Source organism: Ambystoma mexicanum, chromosome 2q (assembly GCF_040938575.1).
Source record: "Ambystoma mexicanum isolate Mex_15411 chromosome 2q, UKY_AmexF1_1, whole genome shotgun sequence".
Taxonomy (NCBI): Eukaryota; Metazoa; Chordata; class Amphibia; order Caudata; family Ambystomatidae; genus Ambystoma; species Ambystoma mexicanum.
In genome coordinates this window covers 716,074,079-716,092,394 of record NC_090924.1, presented here as the reverse complement: position 1 = coordinate 716,092,394, position 18,316 = coordinate 716,074,079, and the positions used below count along the sequence as shown (strand labels likewise).

Below are 18,316 nucleotides of genomic sequence, written 5' to 3'. Positions count from 1 at the left end.
AAGAGGTAGGAAGTGGTATTGCAAGAATTAAGGATGCATGCCTTTCATTTGACATCACACAGCTTTCATCCAAAGCGGTCTTGCTAGACTAGACCAAAACCTTAGATGAAAGAATGCCTTTAGCAAGCCTGAAACCAGATGCTTTCTAAGATATTACCGCCCCCCAAACATTGGCAAAGGGACACAGTGCCTCCACTCGCTCAGAAAACACTGCTAAATACTGCTCTGTCCATGCTGCCACTTTCGTTCCCACAACTGCCTGTCTAATCGAAAGATAATCGTGCCAAAATGGCAGCCATATGCAACTTGCTGGCCATTGTCTAAGATTTCTATTGACACTTCTCCTCTTTCCACCTCTGGCCACCATCATCAGTTGCTAAGGCCAGTGAAAAAAGTGCTCCCCCACCCAGCCAAATGTAGGTCATGGGGAAGTCGGGGGGGTGGGGAGGGTGGGGGACATTGATAGTAGGGGAATCCCTCAGGGCTGAAGGGGTGCACTTTACGTCCCAGGCCAGGAATAATTGTATTCTAAATTAAAAGAAGACAGACTGAGACAGAAGCAGGGCCACTGTAAAGAAACTCTTTACTGGTGCAAGGGCAGGTTTGCATGGTATTAGTGGTAGGGCAGAAATTGCCCTAGAGCAAAACATCATTCTTTCCATGCATCTTTGCAACAGGGAACTGTTTGCCCTTGTGCTAATTTGGGCAAAATTGATCAAATCTTTTTATTTCTTCATAAGTGCAGTGTTGATCTTAATGCTGATATGGTGCAAAATTGCACAGGCACCAGTGCAATATTTCTCTAATACACCACCAAATATGTGATCCCATTATTTCTGACTGTGCTGCGATCAGTGTGCAGCTTAGAGACAGCGGATAAGGTCTTAACTTATAGTGACCCCTTGCAGTTCTTTGAGCCACCTCACTTTATACTGTATGCAATATTTAGAGTGCATCTGTGTGCTTTCTTACAGAAGAAAAGTTACAATTGTTGCACAGGTTACATATGAACAAAGGCACAACAATAGGCATGCTTCTTTATTTTCTTAGAGTTCTTGTCAAATGTTACACCCCATCTCTTCTTGACCACCTCAGCGCACATAGGGTCGGAGAAACAAGATGGGGGTAATGGGAGAGCAGTTTAGCCCTTTAAACCTGTGCCAGATGCAGGGCCGCAGCAACGCACTGCTGGCTAAGTCTGTAGTTGTGTGAGCCTCATGGATGCGAAGGCCATCAAGTTAAAGACGCTACAGAGCCCATATTGTGTCATTGCAAGGTGGATGTTGGGCCCGATTCTATTCTCTTAGGGTGAACCAAATTTTCAAAATAGAAACCTCATCGCCATCAAGGAGAACTACGTTACTAACAGTGCAGCTGCGCCGTGCAGGTGGTTCCTTAGTCTTTGGTCTACAATGGCCTTATCATAGAAACGGGCAATGGATTTAGCAGCCTAGGTCTTTGCATACGCGACAAAGAAAACCCACATTTTCTCTGACCCTTTGCTATTTGTTTGCAGGCGTTATCACCTCAGACCAGATGAAATGTTCTCCATGCACACATATGCAAACATTACCTGGTGAAAAACATTGGCAATAAGGCAGTTCTTAGCAAGCGCCGAAGATGCTACCAGCAAGGGGCACTAGACATCATCACATTGGTCCTAAAAACCTAACATCTGCCTTACTGTAAGAAAGAGGGGCTGCCAAAAAGACACTGGAGCTCATGTTCAAAGTTACCTTGATGGGGAGCTGCTCCTTTTAGACTTTAGCGTACTCCGGACCCCTCCATACAATTTTCACCCTTACATGATGGTGTACAAGGGGGCTGTAAAATGGTAGCATACTCGATTTTATATCCACTTTAGTAAACGCTGCCGCCATTTAGCAGTGGCTGGCAGCATTTACAATAGATTCCTATGGAGTCCGCCTTTTTTGCTGGTGTAAAAAGCATGCAGGGTCTAGGGGAATCCACAGCATTTGCGCCAGTATGAAAATAAATGCTGTTGCAAATGCTGGTGGATATTCATAGCAGAGAGGAAGGGGATCATAACTTACGATTCACACCTCCTCGCCAACATACAAATGATTAAAAATGAAATCTTAACGTAAATAGAATGCATACATACATTATGCATGACTTTTATGCAGTAAATTTACATTTCAACTAATTTGAAATGAGCTCCATTGTGTCTGAGCTGGCACCAATCCGGGTACCAGCCATGAGCGATGCATCAAAGAGTAGAGTGCTGTACTGCATTGCTCTCCTTGTAACATGGCCCCAGCAATTCACATTTAGAGGCCCACTATCACACTCAAAGGACAACTAAAAAGATTACAATGCTTGGTTTTAAGAAAATTGGTAACAATTCAAGAAATTAGAAAACAACATGGGCCTGATTTACAAAGCGTTTTCCGAAGGGAGTGCGCCATTGCTAAACGTGTTTGTAAAGCAGGCCCCACCTCTTTTGTTTGTGTACAGCCTACCAAGGGATTTACTGAAGACGCTGCTGCAGTACAGTCAAGACCCCCTTCTCTGCTCCTCACTGCCACATGCTCTCCCCGTCCCTCCCAGCAACCTTTGCTATCTGTGCACCCAACCAGGAACCCCCTGGATGTGTGCCTCATGTACAGCGCGCTCTGTTGCTTCCCTGCTAAGTGTGTCCTTTATAAATACCATGCATAATTGGGGGTGAGAAATGAGAATATTTCCAAGCATATTGTCTTTCTGCTGTGTCAGTTGAATCTCCGGTAAGAACACAGCTTGTGCATGTGTGGGGGTCAGTTGTGGCAGTGGTTTCAGCCATGTTGCGTGTGTGTGCACTCAGATCTGCATTGAGATTCCAGACACAGCTACCGAGTAAAAGAGACCCCTGTTTGCCTTCGGATCCCAGCTTCATTTACACATAGAGCCGCAAAGTGAACATACAATTCATTGCAAATAAAAACAGATATCAGAAACGCTACCTCATATGCTCTGCTGTCCATTGCATGTAACCCCAAATATCTTTCGGAAAACGCAGAGGCTTGAAAAGAAACAAAGGCCTGTGGTTAGAGGAAATTGTCTTCATAGACGGTAAGACACCAGTGAAAGTTATTGACCTTGTTTACTTGGACAAATGTATAATGAAGCATGCTACGTTTAACGCAATTAAGACAATACATATTATATATCTGCACCCAGGGAAGGACGTTCAGATGATTGGGAACAGGCGCAGCATCTGCCAGTCACTGTCCCCGTTCTCCTAGATACCCGATTACCACCCACGGGTGTGACCTATTGTTTCTTTTGGGCGTCGGATGACACCCCATTTACCCCTAATGCCTGAAATTGATCCTGCTCCTCTCCACTGGTCTCCCATTGTTGAAACAAACCATTTATGAAAGGGTCATGGACATAGAAATGGGACTAATTCCATGGTGGGCACCATCTTTTTTTGCCAAAGGAGATTGGACATGAGTCATTCCCATTAAGTCCCTCTCCCGTGAACAAAATACTTTAACACTATTAGCTCTCTGCATCCAGCCTTGTATTGCAAGGAATCCGGCTCCCACCAGGAAGATTTCTATATGCAGGAGGCCCTGGGTGGCCAGTCCTTCGTACAGGCTCAGATAACCAATTCTGGCTAGTGGATCAACAGGCATTCAACTGTAAGGAATGCAGTTCTGTTTCTCCAACGGAGAGGTCCTAAATTGGATTAGTTGTGTGTTCTCAGTTAACACTTAAAGAGCTTTAAGCAGTGACCCATATCGTTCACACCCTTTGACAAGAGGGAGTGATGACTAAGGGTGTTGGATAGCAAGTTTTACAACTTTACGGGACAGCCTGTACCCCATAATCCACAAAGCTGTACGTTTTTTAAACCATCCGAGCGGAGCAGCCACAGATAGTAAAAGGCCTTGTGCTCGAGAGAGTATTTATGTAGTTCAGAAAAAGACTCTCAGCATATGCTCTTGCTAAAAAGAAGGGAATACCCACCAAGAAAATTCAAAGTGTGTTTGTCCGGCTGCCACATGTACATACCAATGGCAGTTCCTGGTTTTGTAGAATTCTAGCTCCATGCATGGTTTGGGGTTATTCCGTGCTGTGTTTATTTAAAAATTTGACAGTGCCCCCTTCTCCAAAATGTATAGTTATATCTCCCATGGTGCATTACAGGATCATGGTTTTCAGAAATTAAACGACCACCATCTTGTTTTGCTCTTGATGCAAGTGATATTCGAGGCTATAGCCGAGGTTATGGGAAAATGAAACGCAGTAAAAAAGATATTTGCAGGTCAAAAAACATACAAATGCCAACAGGGTAGAGGTGGGGGGATGGCTAGAAAGTACTGAGTGAAATTTGGGAGTTTAAGGGAGTCCAGGGACCGAGTTTGCAACACAAAGCTTTCTGTAGATCGGCTATAGCCGCAAATAGCCGACATCTGAAAGCAAACTGCATCACAGAGTGCTTCTGTGCTCTCGGGTGAAAGGGAGAGGACAGGAGAGGTGAGGAGGCCGCCTGGGGAGTGGGAGTGCTGGCATAATGAGGGGGGCACTTGGCAACAGAGGCCATTTTTTTCAGCTGTTTTGCCGATATTCGCGGCTATAGCCGAGGTTACGAATATATGTAGATTTTTAATTTATATTTTTATGAAAGATATTTTTTATAACTATAGTGACGTCAGCAGTGAAAAATCACTGGCCATGGCCTAATTGCCATCTAGGTCTCCCATTAATGCAGTAACCAGGGCAGACTCTGCTTAGCTTCAAAGTGAGGAAGGGGCCCCTTTTCTTGCTTTGAAGCTAAGCAGGGTCAGCCCTGCTTTGAAGCTAAGCAGGGTCAGTCCTGGTAACTGCATGGATGGGCAACCAAATGGACATCTGAATTATTTACTTTTTTAAACCGTGCTATTGTCAGTCCTTGAAGGTTTTGCACTCTGAGACCATTTTTTGCCTTTTTCTGAATTGAATTCTGGTATTTGTAGTCTCCCAGTCAATAATACAAAATAAAAAAAACAGGTATGTTTACAGCAACAGTGGATTTTCCATCCCCGCAGTATCTGGGACAAACCCTGCTTAGCTTCAAAGGGAGCAAGAGGTCAGCCCACTAAGGCAATGTCGCCTGATATGTGGGTCCCCCCCTTGGAAGAACACGTAGAGAAACATGGACTAAGGGGGCTGGATCCTTCCTCGCTTTGTAACTAAGCAGGGTCGGTCCCATTTATTGCATGGATGGCAGTCAGCCCATGGTCCTGAATGCCGTGTGTTTGCTTAGTTTTAGATTTCTCATAAAGCACAGCATCTGCATTTTTAAAAAACAGAAATTATTACATTTTAAAAAAAATAACATTTTTGCTGAAGACTGCTATCAGAGAACCCTGGCCTTAAGGAGTTTGAAACTCAGCACTTAACCATTATGCTACAATGATGTTATTGTTTGGATTTTCAGAAGTTTTATACCTAGCCTTTTAGCATTGAACATATTGAATTATTAGCTAAGTATGAAATGTATGCCTCTTGAAGCAGCCAACCATTGTGGCTTAGGGGTTAAATGCTGAGCCTCAAACTCTTGCAGACCAGAGCTCAAACACTAAGTTATTTTTATTTAATTTAATGGAAAGCAATGCAAGTGAGAGGTGGTGAGGTTTGTTGCAGTGCAGTCCTGTGATCCGATTTAGCATGAGGGCATTTAGATGTGGCTGCAATGTCAGCCACGTCCAAACATCCCTTGTGCCAAAATAACGGCACTGGAATGGTTTTCGTGAAAATGGCGTGCTGAAAAGGGTGCTGGAGCAGAATGTGCGTGCCAAATTGGTGGCACCGAAAAGGGGTGTACCGCTTGGCGAACGCTGCTTAACCAAAGTGTGTGCTGCATGGCAAATAATTTTATCTCAATGTGCATTGCCTAAAAACATTATGGGTTCTCAAAGCCTGCAATCTGAAGACCATAGCTAGTGGTCTGGTTGGGTTTTAAAATGGACAGTGGACAAGGCAAAAGGCTATGCCCACTGACCATGGCTGAAGACCAGGGTGATCTCGAAGTGTTCTAAAATCTATGGAATAACAAAACCCTTGAAATTCAAGGAAAAAACTTTAGTTACAGGGATGTTAAGGTGAGAACTTTATGCAGCAAAACCCCTGAAATTCAGCTAAAGCCACCTAATCTTCGCACCCCCTGTTACGCAGCCTATGACCACAATGATGACATCAAAGATCACATCACTAATTACATGTTGAATGAGAACACTGATGACATTACAAATCACATCACTGATGTCATTAGTGGTGACAACACTAATTATATTACAACCAAAACTGGCCTCAAGCATGGCCTTCAGCCATGGTCAGTGTGCATGGCCAAATATATTTTAACACATAAATGGGTGCTAGTCATGGCCTTCAGTTATGGCCAGTGGTGAAAACCTTCACCCATGTGCACTGAATATTTTAAAACACTAACAGTCTACCAACCATAGATGTTGGCCTTTAAAAGTTGTACAGCTTTCAACCGTGTCAACTGTGTATTATATACACTGGTCAGGCACTAGATATCGATATTAGCACAATATACGCAGGTGGCCACTAGCTTTGGCTGTGCCCACTACATAGTCTAACTTATGAATGGGCCACTAGCCATGGCCTTTGACCTTGAGCAGTTTGTACATCTTTTGGCCATGTCCACTGTATATTTTACAATAATAAAATGCAATAAGCGATAGCCTTCAGCCGTGCCCACTGTGTATTATACAATACTAACCAGCCACTAGCTATGGCCTTCAGCGGTGCTCACTGTATATTATGTACATGGTCTTCAACACAATACTAGCAAGTGGCCACAGAGTTGAGCTATGCAGGCGGTATATTCTAACATATTAATGGGCACTAGCTATGGCCTTTAGCCATGGCCACTGACTACAGCTTTGAATGTTGCCCACGGTATATTTGAATATAGTGATGGACTACTAGGCATGGCGGCTTTTAACCATGCACATTGATATTTTTCTAACAGTAACCAACCACTAGCTATGGTCTTTGGTACTGGCCAGTGACCCCAGCCTTTGCTATGGCCAAGTCCACGGCCTAATTGTTATTAAGGTAATCAAACTTTTCATGAGCTAACTTATAAATTATGTTATGTCTTATTCCATTTTTGATGTAAACTGTTACATTCAATGTAATTAGTGTTGTCACCAGTGATGTCATCAGTGGTGTGATTGGTAATGTCATCAGTATTCTCATACAAGTAATTAGTGATGTCATTTGTGATGTCATCGTTGTGGTCATAGGCTGTGCAACATGGGGTGTGAAGTTAAGGTGGCTTTAGCTGAATTTCACAGGATTTGTTGCATTAAGTTCTCACCTTAAAATCCCTGCAACTAAAGTTTTTTCCTTGAATATATATGAAATGTACTGAAAAAACTTTGTTAAAGGGACGTTATGCTTATGTTGGGCTAATAAAAACCTATGAAATTCAAAGAAACAACTTTGTTAAAAGGACGTTATGGTTTCAAGTAAAATCGAAAAACCCCAGAAATTAGCCAGTTATAGTAAGTTAAACAACCATAAATCGCGCCACCACCGTGCACTGCTAAGATGAACACCCAGGACATCAAAGATGACATCAGAAATGTCATTGATGACATCACATGTGAAATACATTTTGATGAAAAGTCCCTACAAGGAGATGTGTTTATATTGTTGGTAACAAGATGTCAGGGGTGATCGGGAGACCTATCACAAACTACTTAATCTATTAAAGAATGAACTCATCTAATATCATTGTATTGGAGTGTTGTCATTAATACAGAAACCTAATCATATATAAACATAGGCAATGACTACAGCATGCACAATAGAAGTACACTATTTATAATCTTGTAATTTTGGATAGTACAATAATGAATGCTACCGTATCAGAGTTTTGAGCAATGTTAAAAATGTAATAACTAGCTAAAAATTCAAGACTTACAGCACTTGTGCTGGTACAAACAATACACATGAAGAACCACAATGCCTACAAATCAGAGGTAGATACAGGGACACTAATGTAAAGAAGAAAGAAATTGCATCATCAGAAAATGTTAATGGCATTAAAGTTTATCTTCATGTATACAAATGAATTGTGTGTTTGAGGCCTGCTCATTTCCCCATGTATGTGCACCATGAGCTGAGACCAAACCCTAAGGAAAGTACTCAAAGAAAATATGACAATGTTAACATCTGGATATATAGCACCTTTTTCAATTTTATTATTCTGACTGCCAGTGAACAAAACCACCTGGTCTATATATGTCAATAAACAAAAACAAGTGGCCCAGATATGTGATGTCATCAGTGATGTCATCAATGACATTTGTGATGTAATCTTTGATGTCCTGGGTGTTAGTCTGATACGACCAAGGTAATCGGAAAATGGTGTATTTTAATTTCTGAAAGGACTGCTGCAAAGCACCATGGGAAATGTAGCTATATTTTTCGGAGCAGGGGGCACTCTCTTGCACGTCAAATATTTTTAAAACTACTTCGTGGAAAACCCCAAACCTGTCCTGGAAATTAAGTCAACGCTTCATGCCGAAGTTGTTTCTTATATATTCCATTCCCTCCAGAGGGTTTTGCGCTTTGGCTTGATAAAATGTTGACTTTTTTCCTAATTATTTTTGCTTTCTTAATAACCTTTTAATTTTCTAACACATCTTTCCCAAAATGTCAATTCTGGGTGGGGCAGGGTAATTAAGCTAGACTTAAAGTCGTTGTTCCCTACTTTGGAATCCCCTGGACAGTAGATCGCAATATCAGCTTTGCTGGATACAACTTTCATAAATTTAAAACAGTGAGCTTTAGGGTTGATTTATAATAATAATACATGCTCTATGCAAGATTAAATAGTGATACCAACATAAAAATAGAGTGTTCATTTTGGCAACAAACTTCACTTACATTTAATTGGATATGTAACAGAGATGCAAGATGCAAAGTTAAGCTTAAAGAAAATGTTAGTACTAGAAATGAGTTTCAAAAGTAAAGTTGCATTATCATAAAGGTCATTGGAAGGAATGTATAGGGTCACGACCTCAGCTCGGGTCAGACTGTGCTATGACAAATGTAAAATCCGTGTCAGAGCATATAATGTTCGGACATCTGGTTAACCATTTTTTCATGACCTAATCCAATATTCCACTGTTTTATGAAGGAACTCAGCCATTCAATCCCCGAATAATAAGGGGCACTTTATTGCATATGTTGCCCACATACTCAACTGCTACTCTGGTACCTATTTCTTATGAAATTATTACACAAATATACAGAAATTGCTGTGGGAGTCACTGGACTTAAATGGTGCCTATGCGTCGAGAATTACTGCAGACCTACTTATTTTACTATATATATATATATATTAGACCGTTGTTTTGACAATCATAGCAGCCACAATGGATGCAGCAATGAGAATCAATGCAGGATTGCTACCTTCAGAAATGTTTGGACATTCTGGGATATTCTTGTTTTGAACGAAATATGCATATTATACGTTATTATATGAATGACTGAATTTCTTACAATTGCATTGTTATTGCCTTTTGTTTCTTTTTTTATTCCTGCAATAATACGTTTGCTTTCTTATTGTAAATGTCAATCACAAAACAGAGAAAAAAGTTGCAGACATGCTAGAGTGCAGCATTAGGAGTTAGTGTAAGCACACGTAACAACATACCATGGGGTTCTATATATGTGCGTTAGAGTGTTGCACACATAATTATCCTAAAATATTCTGAGCTATTGCCCCACGGTACATTGCAAATATATGACAGCAGTGTTCTGCAAATTGCGTAAAACAACCCGAAGCTTCACTCTATAAGGTACTGCATGCATGTTTATGTATTTCTTTTCTGTGCATGTGCTAGGATCCATTCGATGAAGTCCATACATATAATACTAAAACAAGTGTGTGCATATTGTGTACACTGTTCAATTTCTCAGGGCTTGATAGGCCTTTGATGGGGAGGAAAAAACGTGATGTAATGCTCACCATATAATTTAAAATCTACAATTGGAGAAAGAGCAGCTCCACAGGCAAACAATGGGTTTTCTTCATTACTTGTGAGAAGGAGTGTGGCTAGATATCCACCATAATCCTGGAAAAAAAAGGACAGAGTTAATTAGACAGTACGTAAAAAAAAAGTCCAGGCGGCGTGTGAATTATACACAGCATGTAACTGAAGGGCAAATAGGCAGGTGAACAGTATGTGAAAGCACACGTCTTCTAGGTGAATGTGTACACTGCTCTTGCAATACACATTGTGCCTGCTCAGGAAATTAAATCATGTCCATTCAGTCTTGCTATTACCAGAGGACTTCATGTCAGGAGGCACACCCTGTTCACTCAGATACTTTGAATTCACTTTTCCGTCAATTGCCTGCTGGGAGTTGTAGTGTGGGACACTTTGAATAAAATTGACAAGAGAAAAACTAAGTTAAACGCAAAGGCAGTGAGTGAACTACAGTGTCCCTCATGATCTGCAGTTACCTGGCAACCCTATATTAAGCATCGACTGCTTTTGTGTCTAAAAAAGATGAAGCATTTTTCTTATTACTTCAGAGAAATATCAAATATTCTAGTTATAAAATAAAGTTTTTGATAGAAAGTTCGAATATTCAGGTCTTATTACATAAAGAGAGGTCTGAACACTTTTGGAGAACATTGGTGATTTCTGCTTGTGGTAAAAGCTGCTAATTACAAAAAACAACAAATACTACCTGGTGGTAAAATTGCATCTGACTGCAAATGCCTTGTCACTGGCAGAATTGACATTGCCACTAACAATTTCATATACATGTCAAACTAATGAAATGGTGGAAATAATATCAGCGCTAAAATGAAAAGCTGTGATGTAAACGTGTATTCGGTCGACAGTAATCGGTCAGCTTTGTATGTGTATTTATTGTTTGACTGTCACAGGGATCAACAGAGGTACACGCCAATGTTTAAGAAACAAAGGTTTAATAGTGATCGGGTGTAGATTGGATAGTAAAGCTTAAACGAAAGTTGCCAGTGTTGTGTCCTCATCCATGTTAATGACCCTGTTTGAATGGGAGCCAAGTCCCATTTCTATTGTTGTTATTTTGTTGTGGGCTGTGCCCCACAGTATGCAGGAAGAGGCGGGGTCACCGCCTCAGGCGCCAGTTCTCGTGCCGATGATTAAAGGGATAAGAAGCCACTTGACCGGCTCCCGCGTATTATTGTATTTGCTTCATTTGCTATGCCATATTGTTTTATTGCTGCACCCGACTCCCGTCGGGACATAACAATGGCGACGAGGACCTCCAACTGAGTTGTCACGCTCAGCCGAACCTGCTAGATCGTGCCACAGCGAGGTGCGAGGGCCGCATCCACAGCCGCGCTGCTGCTCCACCGTAGCCTCATTAATCCATTGACGTTCACGCTCAGGCGGCTGCCTCATCAATGCCGCAAGAAGAGAAACACGTCCAAACTCCTGCGCGCACACAGCACGGTGAACTCTTGCCAGGAAATTCAAGACAAAGAGCCTCATCAGAGCCTTGACGGTATCTCGGCGGTAAATCCGGCGGGATACCACCAACGCAAATAGCGTTACCACATCCTGAGTTGCAGTAAGGCTGAAAGTCCACATTTTTTCAAGAGTCCATAGGACTCTATGGGGGATAGCTTAACAGCAAAGTGCTCGGCTTGGACGCAAGATGACACAGAGCAACACAGGTTCGATCCCCAGGTCCGTGCTTAGAAACATCTGGGTATTAAGCGCGTTATAAATAACCTACCATATCATAGCATACTGGGCGCTATTACCACGGTGCAATTAATGGCACCACAAATGGGCGGATATTCACCAGAGTTACCTCTAGCTCAAACCTGGAGGTAAAGCTGGGCGGCTTTAATGTGACAGTAATAGCGTTGTTCCACCCAACTGATGAGGCACAAATAATGAAAACTTTCAAAGAAAATGTTCTCTCAGGTCTGAGTAAAGCCACATCTGGGGCTCTTGACAAATTAACAAAGTAAGCATAAATGTACAGTCTCGTGTTTAAGGGGTTCCATAAACCTCTTCTCTCTACCTCTTTCCTGTGTTCTTTTTTTTAAAAATAAAACAAGTTTTGTTGGTTTCCATATTTTCCACATCAATAGTCAAAACCAACAACTCCAACCAAAATTCCATCAGTACATAACCATAAAGAAAGCAATGCCAGTCCCAGTTCACCCTTCATGTTGAAAACACCCCCACCCGTCGCCCTGAGGGGCCCCTCCACCATCAAGTCCAGCAGCCGCTCTTCAGTGGACCATTTCCCACCCTTCTCTCCTAGTGGACCTTCCCTCAACCAAAGCATAGCCCAGTTCCAACCTTCAAGCCCATATTGTTTGAAACTTTATGGGGTACCCCTATAGACCCTTTTTTCCTAATCTCCATAGTAATTCCTCCCTTCCTGCCACTTATGAATACTCTGCAGTGTGGAGATACCCCACTTCATAGACAGCACTTTCTTACCCATCATCATTGCAGTCATGATCAGGCTTTTTGTGTGCGTGTCCCCCCATATATGTAACAGCATCAGTTTAGGGAAGTCCGGTAATGGTCTTCTGTGAAGGCATCATGAAGCAAGACACAGAAAACAGATTCACTTTTCTTTCAAAAAAGGATTTATTTGTCTTAATTGTCAGGATGGGGTAATGCCTAACTTGCTCTAAGCAAAGGTGGGCTCTCCCTACATAAAGAAACTAAGGGCAGTATGTGTCATTAGGTTCAAATCAAAACTCTGTCTGTGTACAAAACCTATACTTGTCCTCACAACTAGATATATACAATGTGTAGGGATGTCAGCACTAAAAGAAAGTGTTCAAAATAAAGTTCCAAGCTTCTTCCAGCTCTGGCTTGATTTCAGTTTCTCCTTTCCCAAGTTCACAATAGTTCCAAAATGTCTTGGACACAGTTCAAGGAAGCCTTGCGATTCCCTTCACCAAGTTCAACACAGTTCAAATATATCTCCGGATTCCCTTCCCCAAGTTCACCATGCTTCACAACGTCTCGGGGTTCCCTTCCCCAAGAGGGCAGCTCCGCCAACAGAACTGAAATCAGTTCAGGTCTCTTGACTTTCAACAACACTTCCACTTTAACTTTGTAATCCTCTCAGCTCTTTAACAGTTCAAACGGATGATTTATTTCACTTTAGCACTTATTATGCAACACAGGCTTTGTAGCCTGGCTTTCCGGATATGGGTTGTTTGACCAAAGTCAAACAGTTTGCAGCAGAATGGATCGTAATTGATTCTGCCGCAACTCTGTTTGACCTTCAGTCAAACAACCCCAATCCCTTGCCTTCGAAGCAGCCCTATATTTATCCCCCCTTCCCTACTTACCTTCCACCCGGACGCGGTACTCCTTCCACTGCCCTGCTGGGCCGGAGCTGACGCTGCAGGGTCTGTTTTTGTTTTATCTTTTTTCTGAGTCCCATGCTTCCCATGTCAAGGAAGCGGGGGCATCCCCGCATCCCCCAAAGTCTAATATACCAAACATAGGGAGTGGGGGACAGTCCAGCAGCCAGTGTTCCTCATGTTCGGTATATTTGGCAGTGAGCAAACGGTACTACCCAAGTTCGAACAAAACGTCCATGAGGACAGTTTTATTCGAACAAATTGGTAATACCAGCTTTACTTGGTTCTTTTGGTCTAAGCACAGTTGTCAGACCACACGGTCCACCCATTACAGGTCATGCAACTGATAACCCTTGGCACTTTGTGATGCTCTTGGTTTCCCTTGGACTTGTGTCAGTAGTCCGCATTCGCAGTAATTTTCTCCTTGGCAGTCTTTTGGCTTTGCCACAACTTGTATTCAAGTCACTCTGTGGTGTTAATCCTTTTCCACCTCCTTGCTTTCACAATGTACATCAAAGTTCATCAACTTGCCTTTCTCACTTGCTTTCCACTTAATTCATAAGGGCGCATTATGGACTTTCACTTTGTTCATAAATGCTTCTCAACGTGGTTTCACTACATTTACAACTGCACATCATTCACTTTCCACTCATGCTGTATTTTCACATGATTTCTATATCTTCTCTTTAGTTCGGTATTCAATTCTTCGTCTTGCATTTCAAAAAGTACTTTGCAATTTGCTCGGTATTCAATATTCTTCCATTCGGTTTCAAAACCCCATTCTTAGAATGTTCAGTTTGGTAATTGCAAATGTCCAGTTCCTGCGTCTGGGGTGCCCCGGTACCAGTGTTCGTTCCCTCTCTCACACTCAATGGTGCTCATTAGAGCTCCAGCGAACAGCGCTCGCCACCTGTGAATCTCTCTGCAGTGGTCTGCTGCAATGTGTAGTCTTCTGTGTTCCACAGTTGCTGCTGGGAACATGCAGCACACGGAACTACTGGGGCTCTGCCCCTCTCATGGCCTGCTCGGGTCACAGAGTTTCTCTCACCCCTCTGCAACACACAGCATCATCTCCACCGGCCCCCCTCCAGCCTCCTACTCGCCTTGCAGCTGTGCCCTTCTGTCATACACCCCTTCTATGTGCGATTGTGGGACCGATGGAGATGCGGCCGCCATGTAATTACTCCATCACGTTATTCCGCAACGCACTGCTGCGGTCTAGTTTTTCTTTCCATCATGGCCGCCGCCGGCTTTTCAGGTGCTTCCAGCCGGGGGCGACCGTGTTGCAACTGTGTTACTTTTTCCAATTTATTGCCAGCGCTCGCAGTGCTTTCTCTTGGCACAGCTGAACCCTGCTATTCCTCCGCCCTCTGGGCCTCCTCTACAGGTACTGTTTTCAGTTTCTCCTTACCTCTCTCTCCTGGCATCCTTCGCCCCTCTCCGTGCCTGGTGGGTCTCTCTCAGCCTGCTTCCATCTCGCACTTACCTCTCTGGACTTCATCACCCGCTCGTTTCCTTTCCTTTGCTTTTGTTTACCTTTGGACTTTGCATTCCGGATTTCCTGGAGACATTCCCTTCTTTCTTCTACACCATACATCGTGGGAAGCTCCTCTTCTTCGGACCGGCCACTCATCTGTATACCAGAGGAATCATCGTGTCTGTCCTGTGGAAGGCACCTCGTTTTTTTTTGCCTGAGCGGCTTTTTCCCATTTAGGCGGCTGCGGATCCGGGGCCTCTGGTTTCCGGATTATTCCGGTAACCACTGTGGAGTTGTTCCGTGGTCGGCCATATCTGCATGAATAGAAACCTGCAGAACGAGAAAGAAAGAAGGAACACCCAAGACCGAATCCTCAGGTGAGGAAGGGTGTGAAGGGTCAGAATCAGACATAGAGGTAGACATACCTGACACCTTCTCACCAGGCAGGTTCGTCCTTCCTCTCTGTCGGTCTGTCATTTAATGCACTTGTGGCCACTCAATTGGTTGCAGGTGTAACTCTTTTGCCGAACCACAATTACACCAATTAATAGGAAATGCCTGACCCTTGAAAGGGTTTTCCTTCATAGTCCACTTCCTCGTCTCAGTACTAAAGTGGTGAACATGACTTGCTCTTTTGTTGTTCTTTTACAATAACAGTATTTTTGAGGGTCCTTTTGAGAGGTAGGAAAGGGGAATGGTCGACAGTACCCTTTAAAAGCTTTTGGGACTGAAGGTGCATTATGAAAAGGGAATGGGGAACACCCTGCTCACCTTGGGACACCCTCCCTCCATTACCCAAATCTACTCCAGCCAGGTGATCTGCCCTGGCATATCCATCCCCAGGTTCAGGATCCAAAAGCAATGGCCTTCCTCTGGCCACCTGAGCAGAGGTTGATGGGGAGAAGGAAGTGAGGATGCCCTCAGGTTTATCACAGTTCTCGTCCACCTTCCGGAAGGGATTACAACAACCAATCCCTTAACCATCCACCCAGTCCCTTGCCTCTCTCGGACTTTGAAAAAAACACACGCCCCCCATTTCCCACTACTCTGAGGTTGGCCCAGAAGAGCATGGCATACTTGATCTCTGTCTCCCGGAACCTTTCCTTGACATCTTCCAACAAGTGTCTGGTCTTCTGCGCTGCTCGTGTGAAGTCCGGATATACCGTCACTCTGGATCCATTTACCTGCGCGAGTCCTTTTTTCCTTGATGCCTGCATTATCGTGTCATGATCCCTTTAGTTCAGTAATTTAGCTATCACCAGTCTGGGGTGAGGTCCAGGGATTGCTCCCCCACTCAGGATTCTGTGGGCCCTTTCCACTAAGAAAATTGTGAAAGCCCGGTAACCCCATTCATCAAGTCTTTCAGCCTTCGTTTGAGGTACAGCTCCATGGTGGGACCTTCAATTTTCTCTGGGGTGCCCAGTATCCTGATATTGTTGCGGTGGGCCCTCCCCTCCGCGTTGTCCACCATCTCTTCCAAAACCTTCCTCTTGTCTTTATGTTCCTGGAAATCTTTTCTCATCAGCTGAAGTGCATCTTCTACTCCAGAGATCCTGTGCTCTGCTTCCCCCACTCTCACTGATATTTTCTGTAGGTCCTACTGTAAAAAGCTTATCTCAGCCCCCACTGCGTCCACTTTTCTCTCCAGAGAGGATTTGGACTCCTTGATTGTGAGGAGCAGTTCACCCAATGAGGGTGTCGACTGGGATGCCTCCACAACAGCCTCGTTTCTGCCCTCTACACAGTTTGTAGGCTCCTTTGGGGGAACTATGAAGGAGTATAGTTTAGCCTGCAGGTGTATTTTCTTCCCGTTCGCAGTGTTGTCAATATGAGATAGTAATATGTACAGAAATTAACCCTAATTTTAGTCAGGATGATGGTTCACTCAGGTGTGTTCAACCTCCCCACAGGCCTACCACCTCACTGTATCCGGGTGAGGGTTAAAAAGTTAAAGGTAACAGTCTTCCAGTCCTTGCAAAGAAAGGGTCCGGTTCTCTCAAAGCTGCATGTCATGAACGATCAAACATGGGGTATATACAGTTTGGTTGACAACAAATGTACTCCTAGGAGACTTTCTTACAATTCTCACTCACAGCCCTTTCTGTGAAGTATCTTCCTTGAAATTCATTATTTTTTGGCTGTGTCTTTAAGTGACTGAAGTATGGTAGGGAGACCTGCTTCTTTCTTCATCAGACTAGAATAGTGATTGCATGCTGGAATCATGTCCAATGTTGATTCCGAATTGGACTTTCAACAGTGGTCCAGAGCCATGAGCAGACAGGAGGCCGTACTAGAGCTTTCATTGGCCACTTTCCTTACTAAGGGTCTTGGCTCTATGTCCCATAAACCCACTCACTTTTTTCTCCTCACTGTCTCACCATGCGCATGTACCTATGGGGCCTATGATTTCCTTCTTCTCCTCCTCTTTATACTTGTGCTTCACCTCCTTGTTGCAACGCCATCTGCTCATTTCTCCACTTCTAGGTTCCTGCTGATTAGTCTCAGGTTTGCCTCTGTCCACTGTGAGAATCCTGGGGGAATTTTCCCATGTAGACCCCAAGAATCCTCTATTCCGGTGGCCAGGGGAGGACCATTACTTTGCGATCCCAACACTGGGGGTGGAAAAGCGAGGGAGGACCACCTGAGTTGGGGAGGCCGGAGTTGCCCTCAGCAGAATACCATAGGAGAGATGCAGTATTCAAACCAGACAGTGGTGGAAAAGGAAGTCCCAAATGCCTTCTTGGGGTATCTTGATTCCCATAACCCAGATCCAGGAGGTATGATCCTTAGATTTTACACTATACATCATGGCCCTAGAGTGAGGAAGGAAGGAGCTGATTACCCAAGATGGAGAGGGAGCAAGGCGCAAGTAACACAGGATCAAAACACTGAGAGGAAGACTTATTCATTCTCTCCAAATCATAGGGAAAAGCGCCTAAAACCCTATACTGATAGGTCATCAGTAGACATAAAGAAGAGGACGATTTCCTCCTGTGGGTAAGAACAAATCAGGAGAGTTTCTTATACCCCCTGTTAATACCCTGATACGATGATCAGAACTCAAACTAAATCCTGTTATCCCTTTAAACACTCTCCCTTAACCTTAAGGGAATATTTTCAGTTTCACCCCATCTCTCCCTCCCCACTTTCAACAAATACTGAGACGAGGAGGAGGTCACTAAGATCAGTAAAGATTTCCCATAGGAATAACATGGGGAAATGAAGGGCAACCTACTGTAGAGAAAACCACTGTCCCACTAATAGAGTCTGGCAGAGCCAGGAATTTGTAATTAACCATTCACACCTGACTCCACTTGACTGTGTGTTCAGCTATAAAAGGTGTGGCCATTGAAAGACAAATGAGCAGGCTGGGGATGCACTCATGACTAGTGGGGCCCAGAAGCTGAGAGAAGCAGGAGCTGCCGGCAGGAGGAAGATGGCGCACACCGAGATGCTGGTCC

General features: G+C 43.6%; 1 protein-coding gene across 3 annotated transcripts in view; it reads right to left on the bottom strand.

Moving 5' to 3' along the window:
• The window catches only part of DPP6 (dipeptidyl peptidase like 6), a 2,034,493-nt gene that overhangs the window by 12,012 nt on the left and 2,004,165 nt on the right, over window positions 1-18,316 (bottom strand). For all 3 annotated transcript variants that reach the window (XM_069647934.1, XM_069647936.1, XM_069647935.1), the window contains exons 22-23: window positions 10,004-10,109; window positions 2,964-3,022 (exon numbers count right to left, since the gene is read on the bottom strand). In XM_069647934.1, coding sequence (XP_069504035.1) covers window positions 2,964-3,022; window positions 10,004-10,109 — 165 coding nt within the window. The remainder of the gene's footprint in view (window positions 1-2,963; window positions 3,023-10,003; window positions 10,110-18,316) is intronic.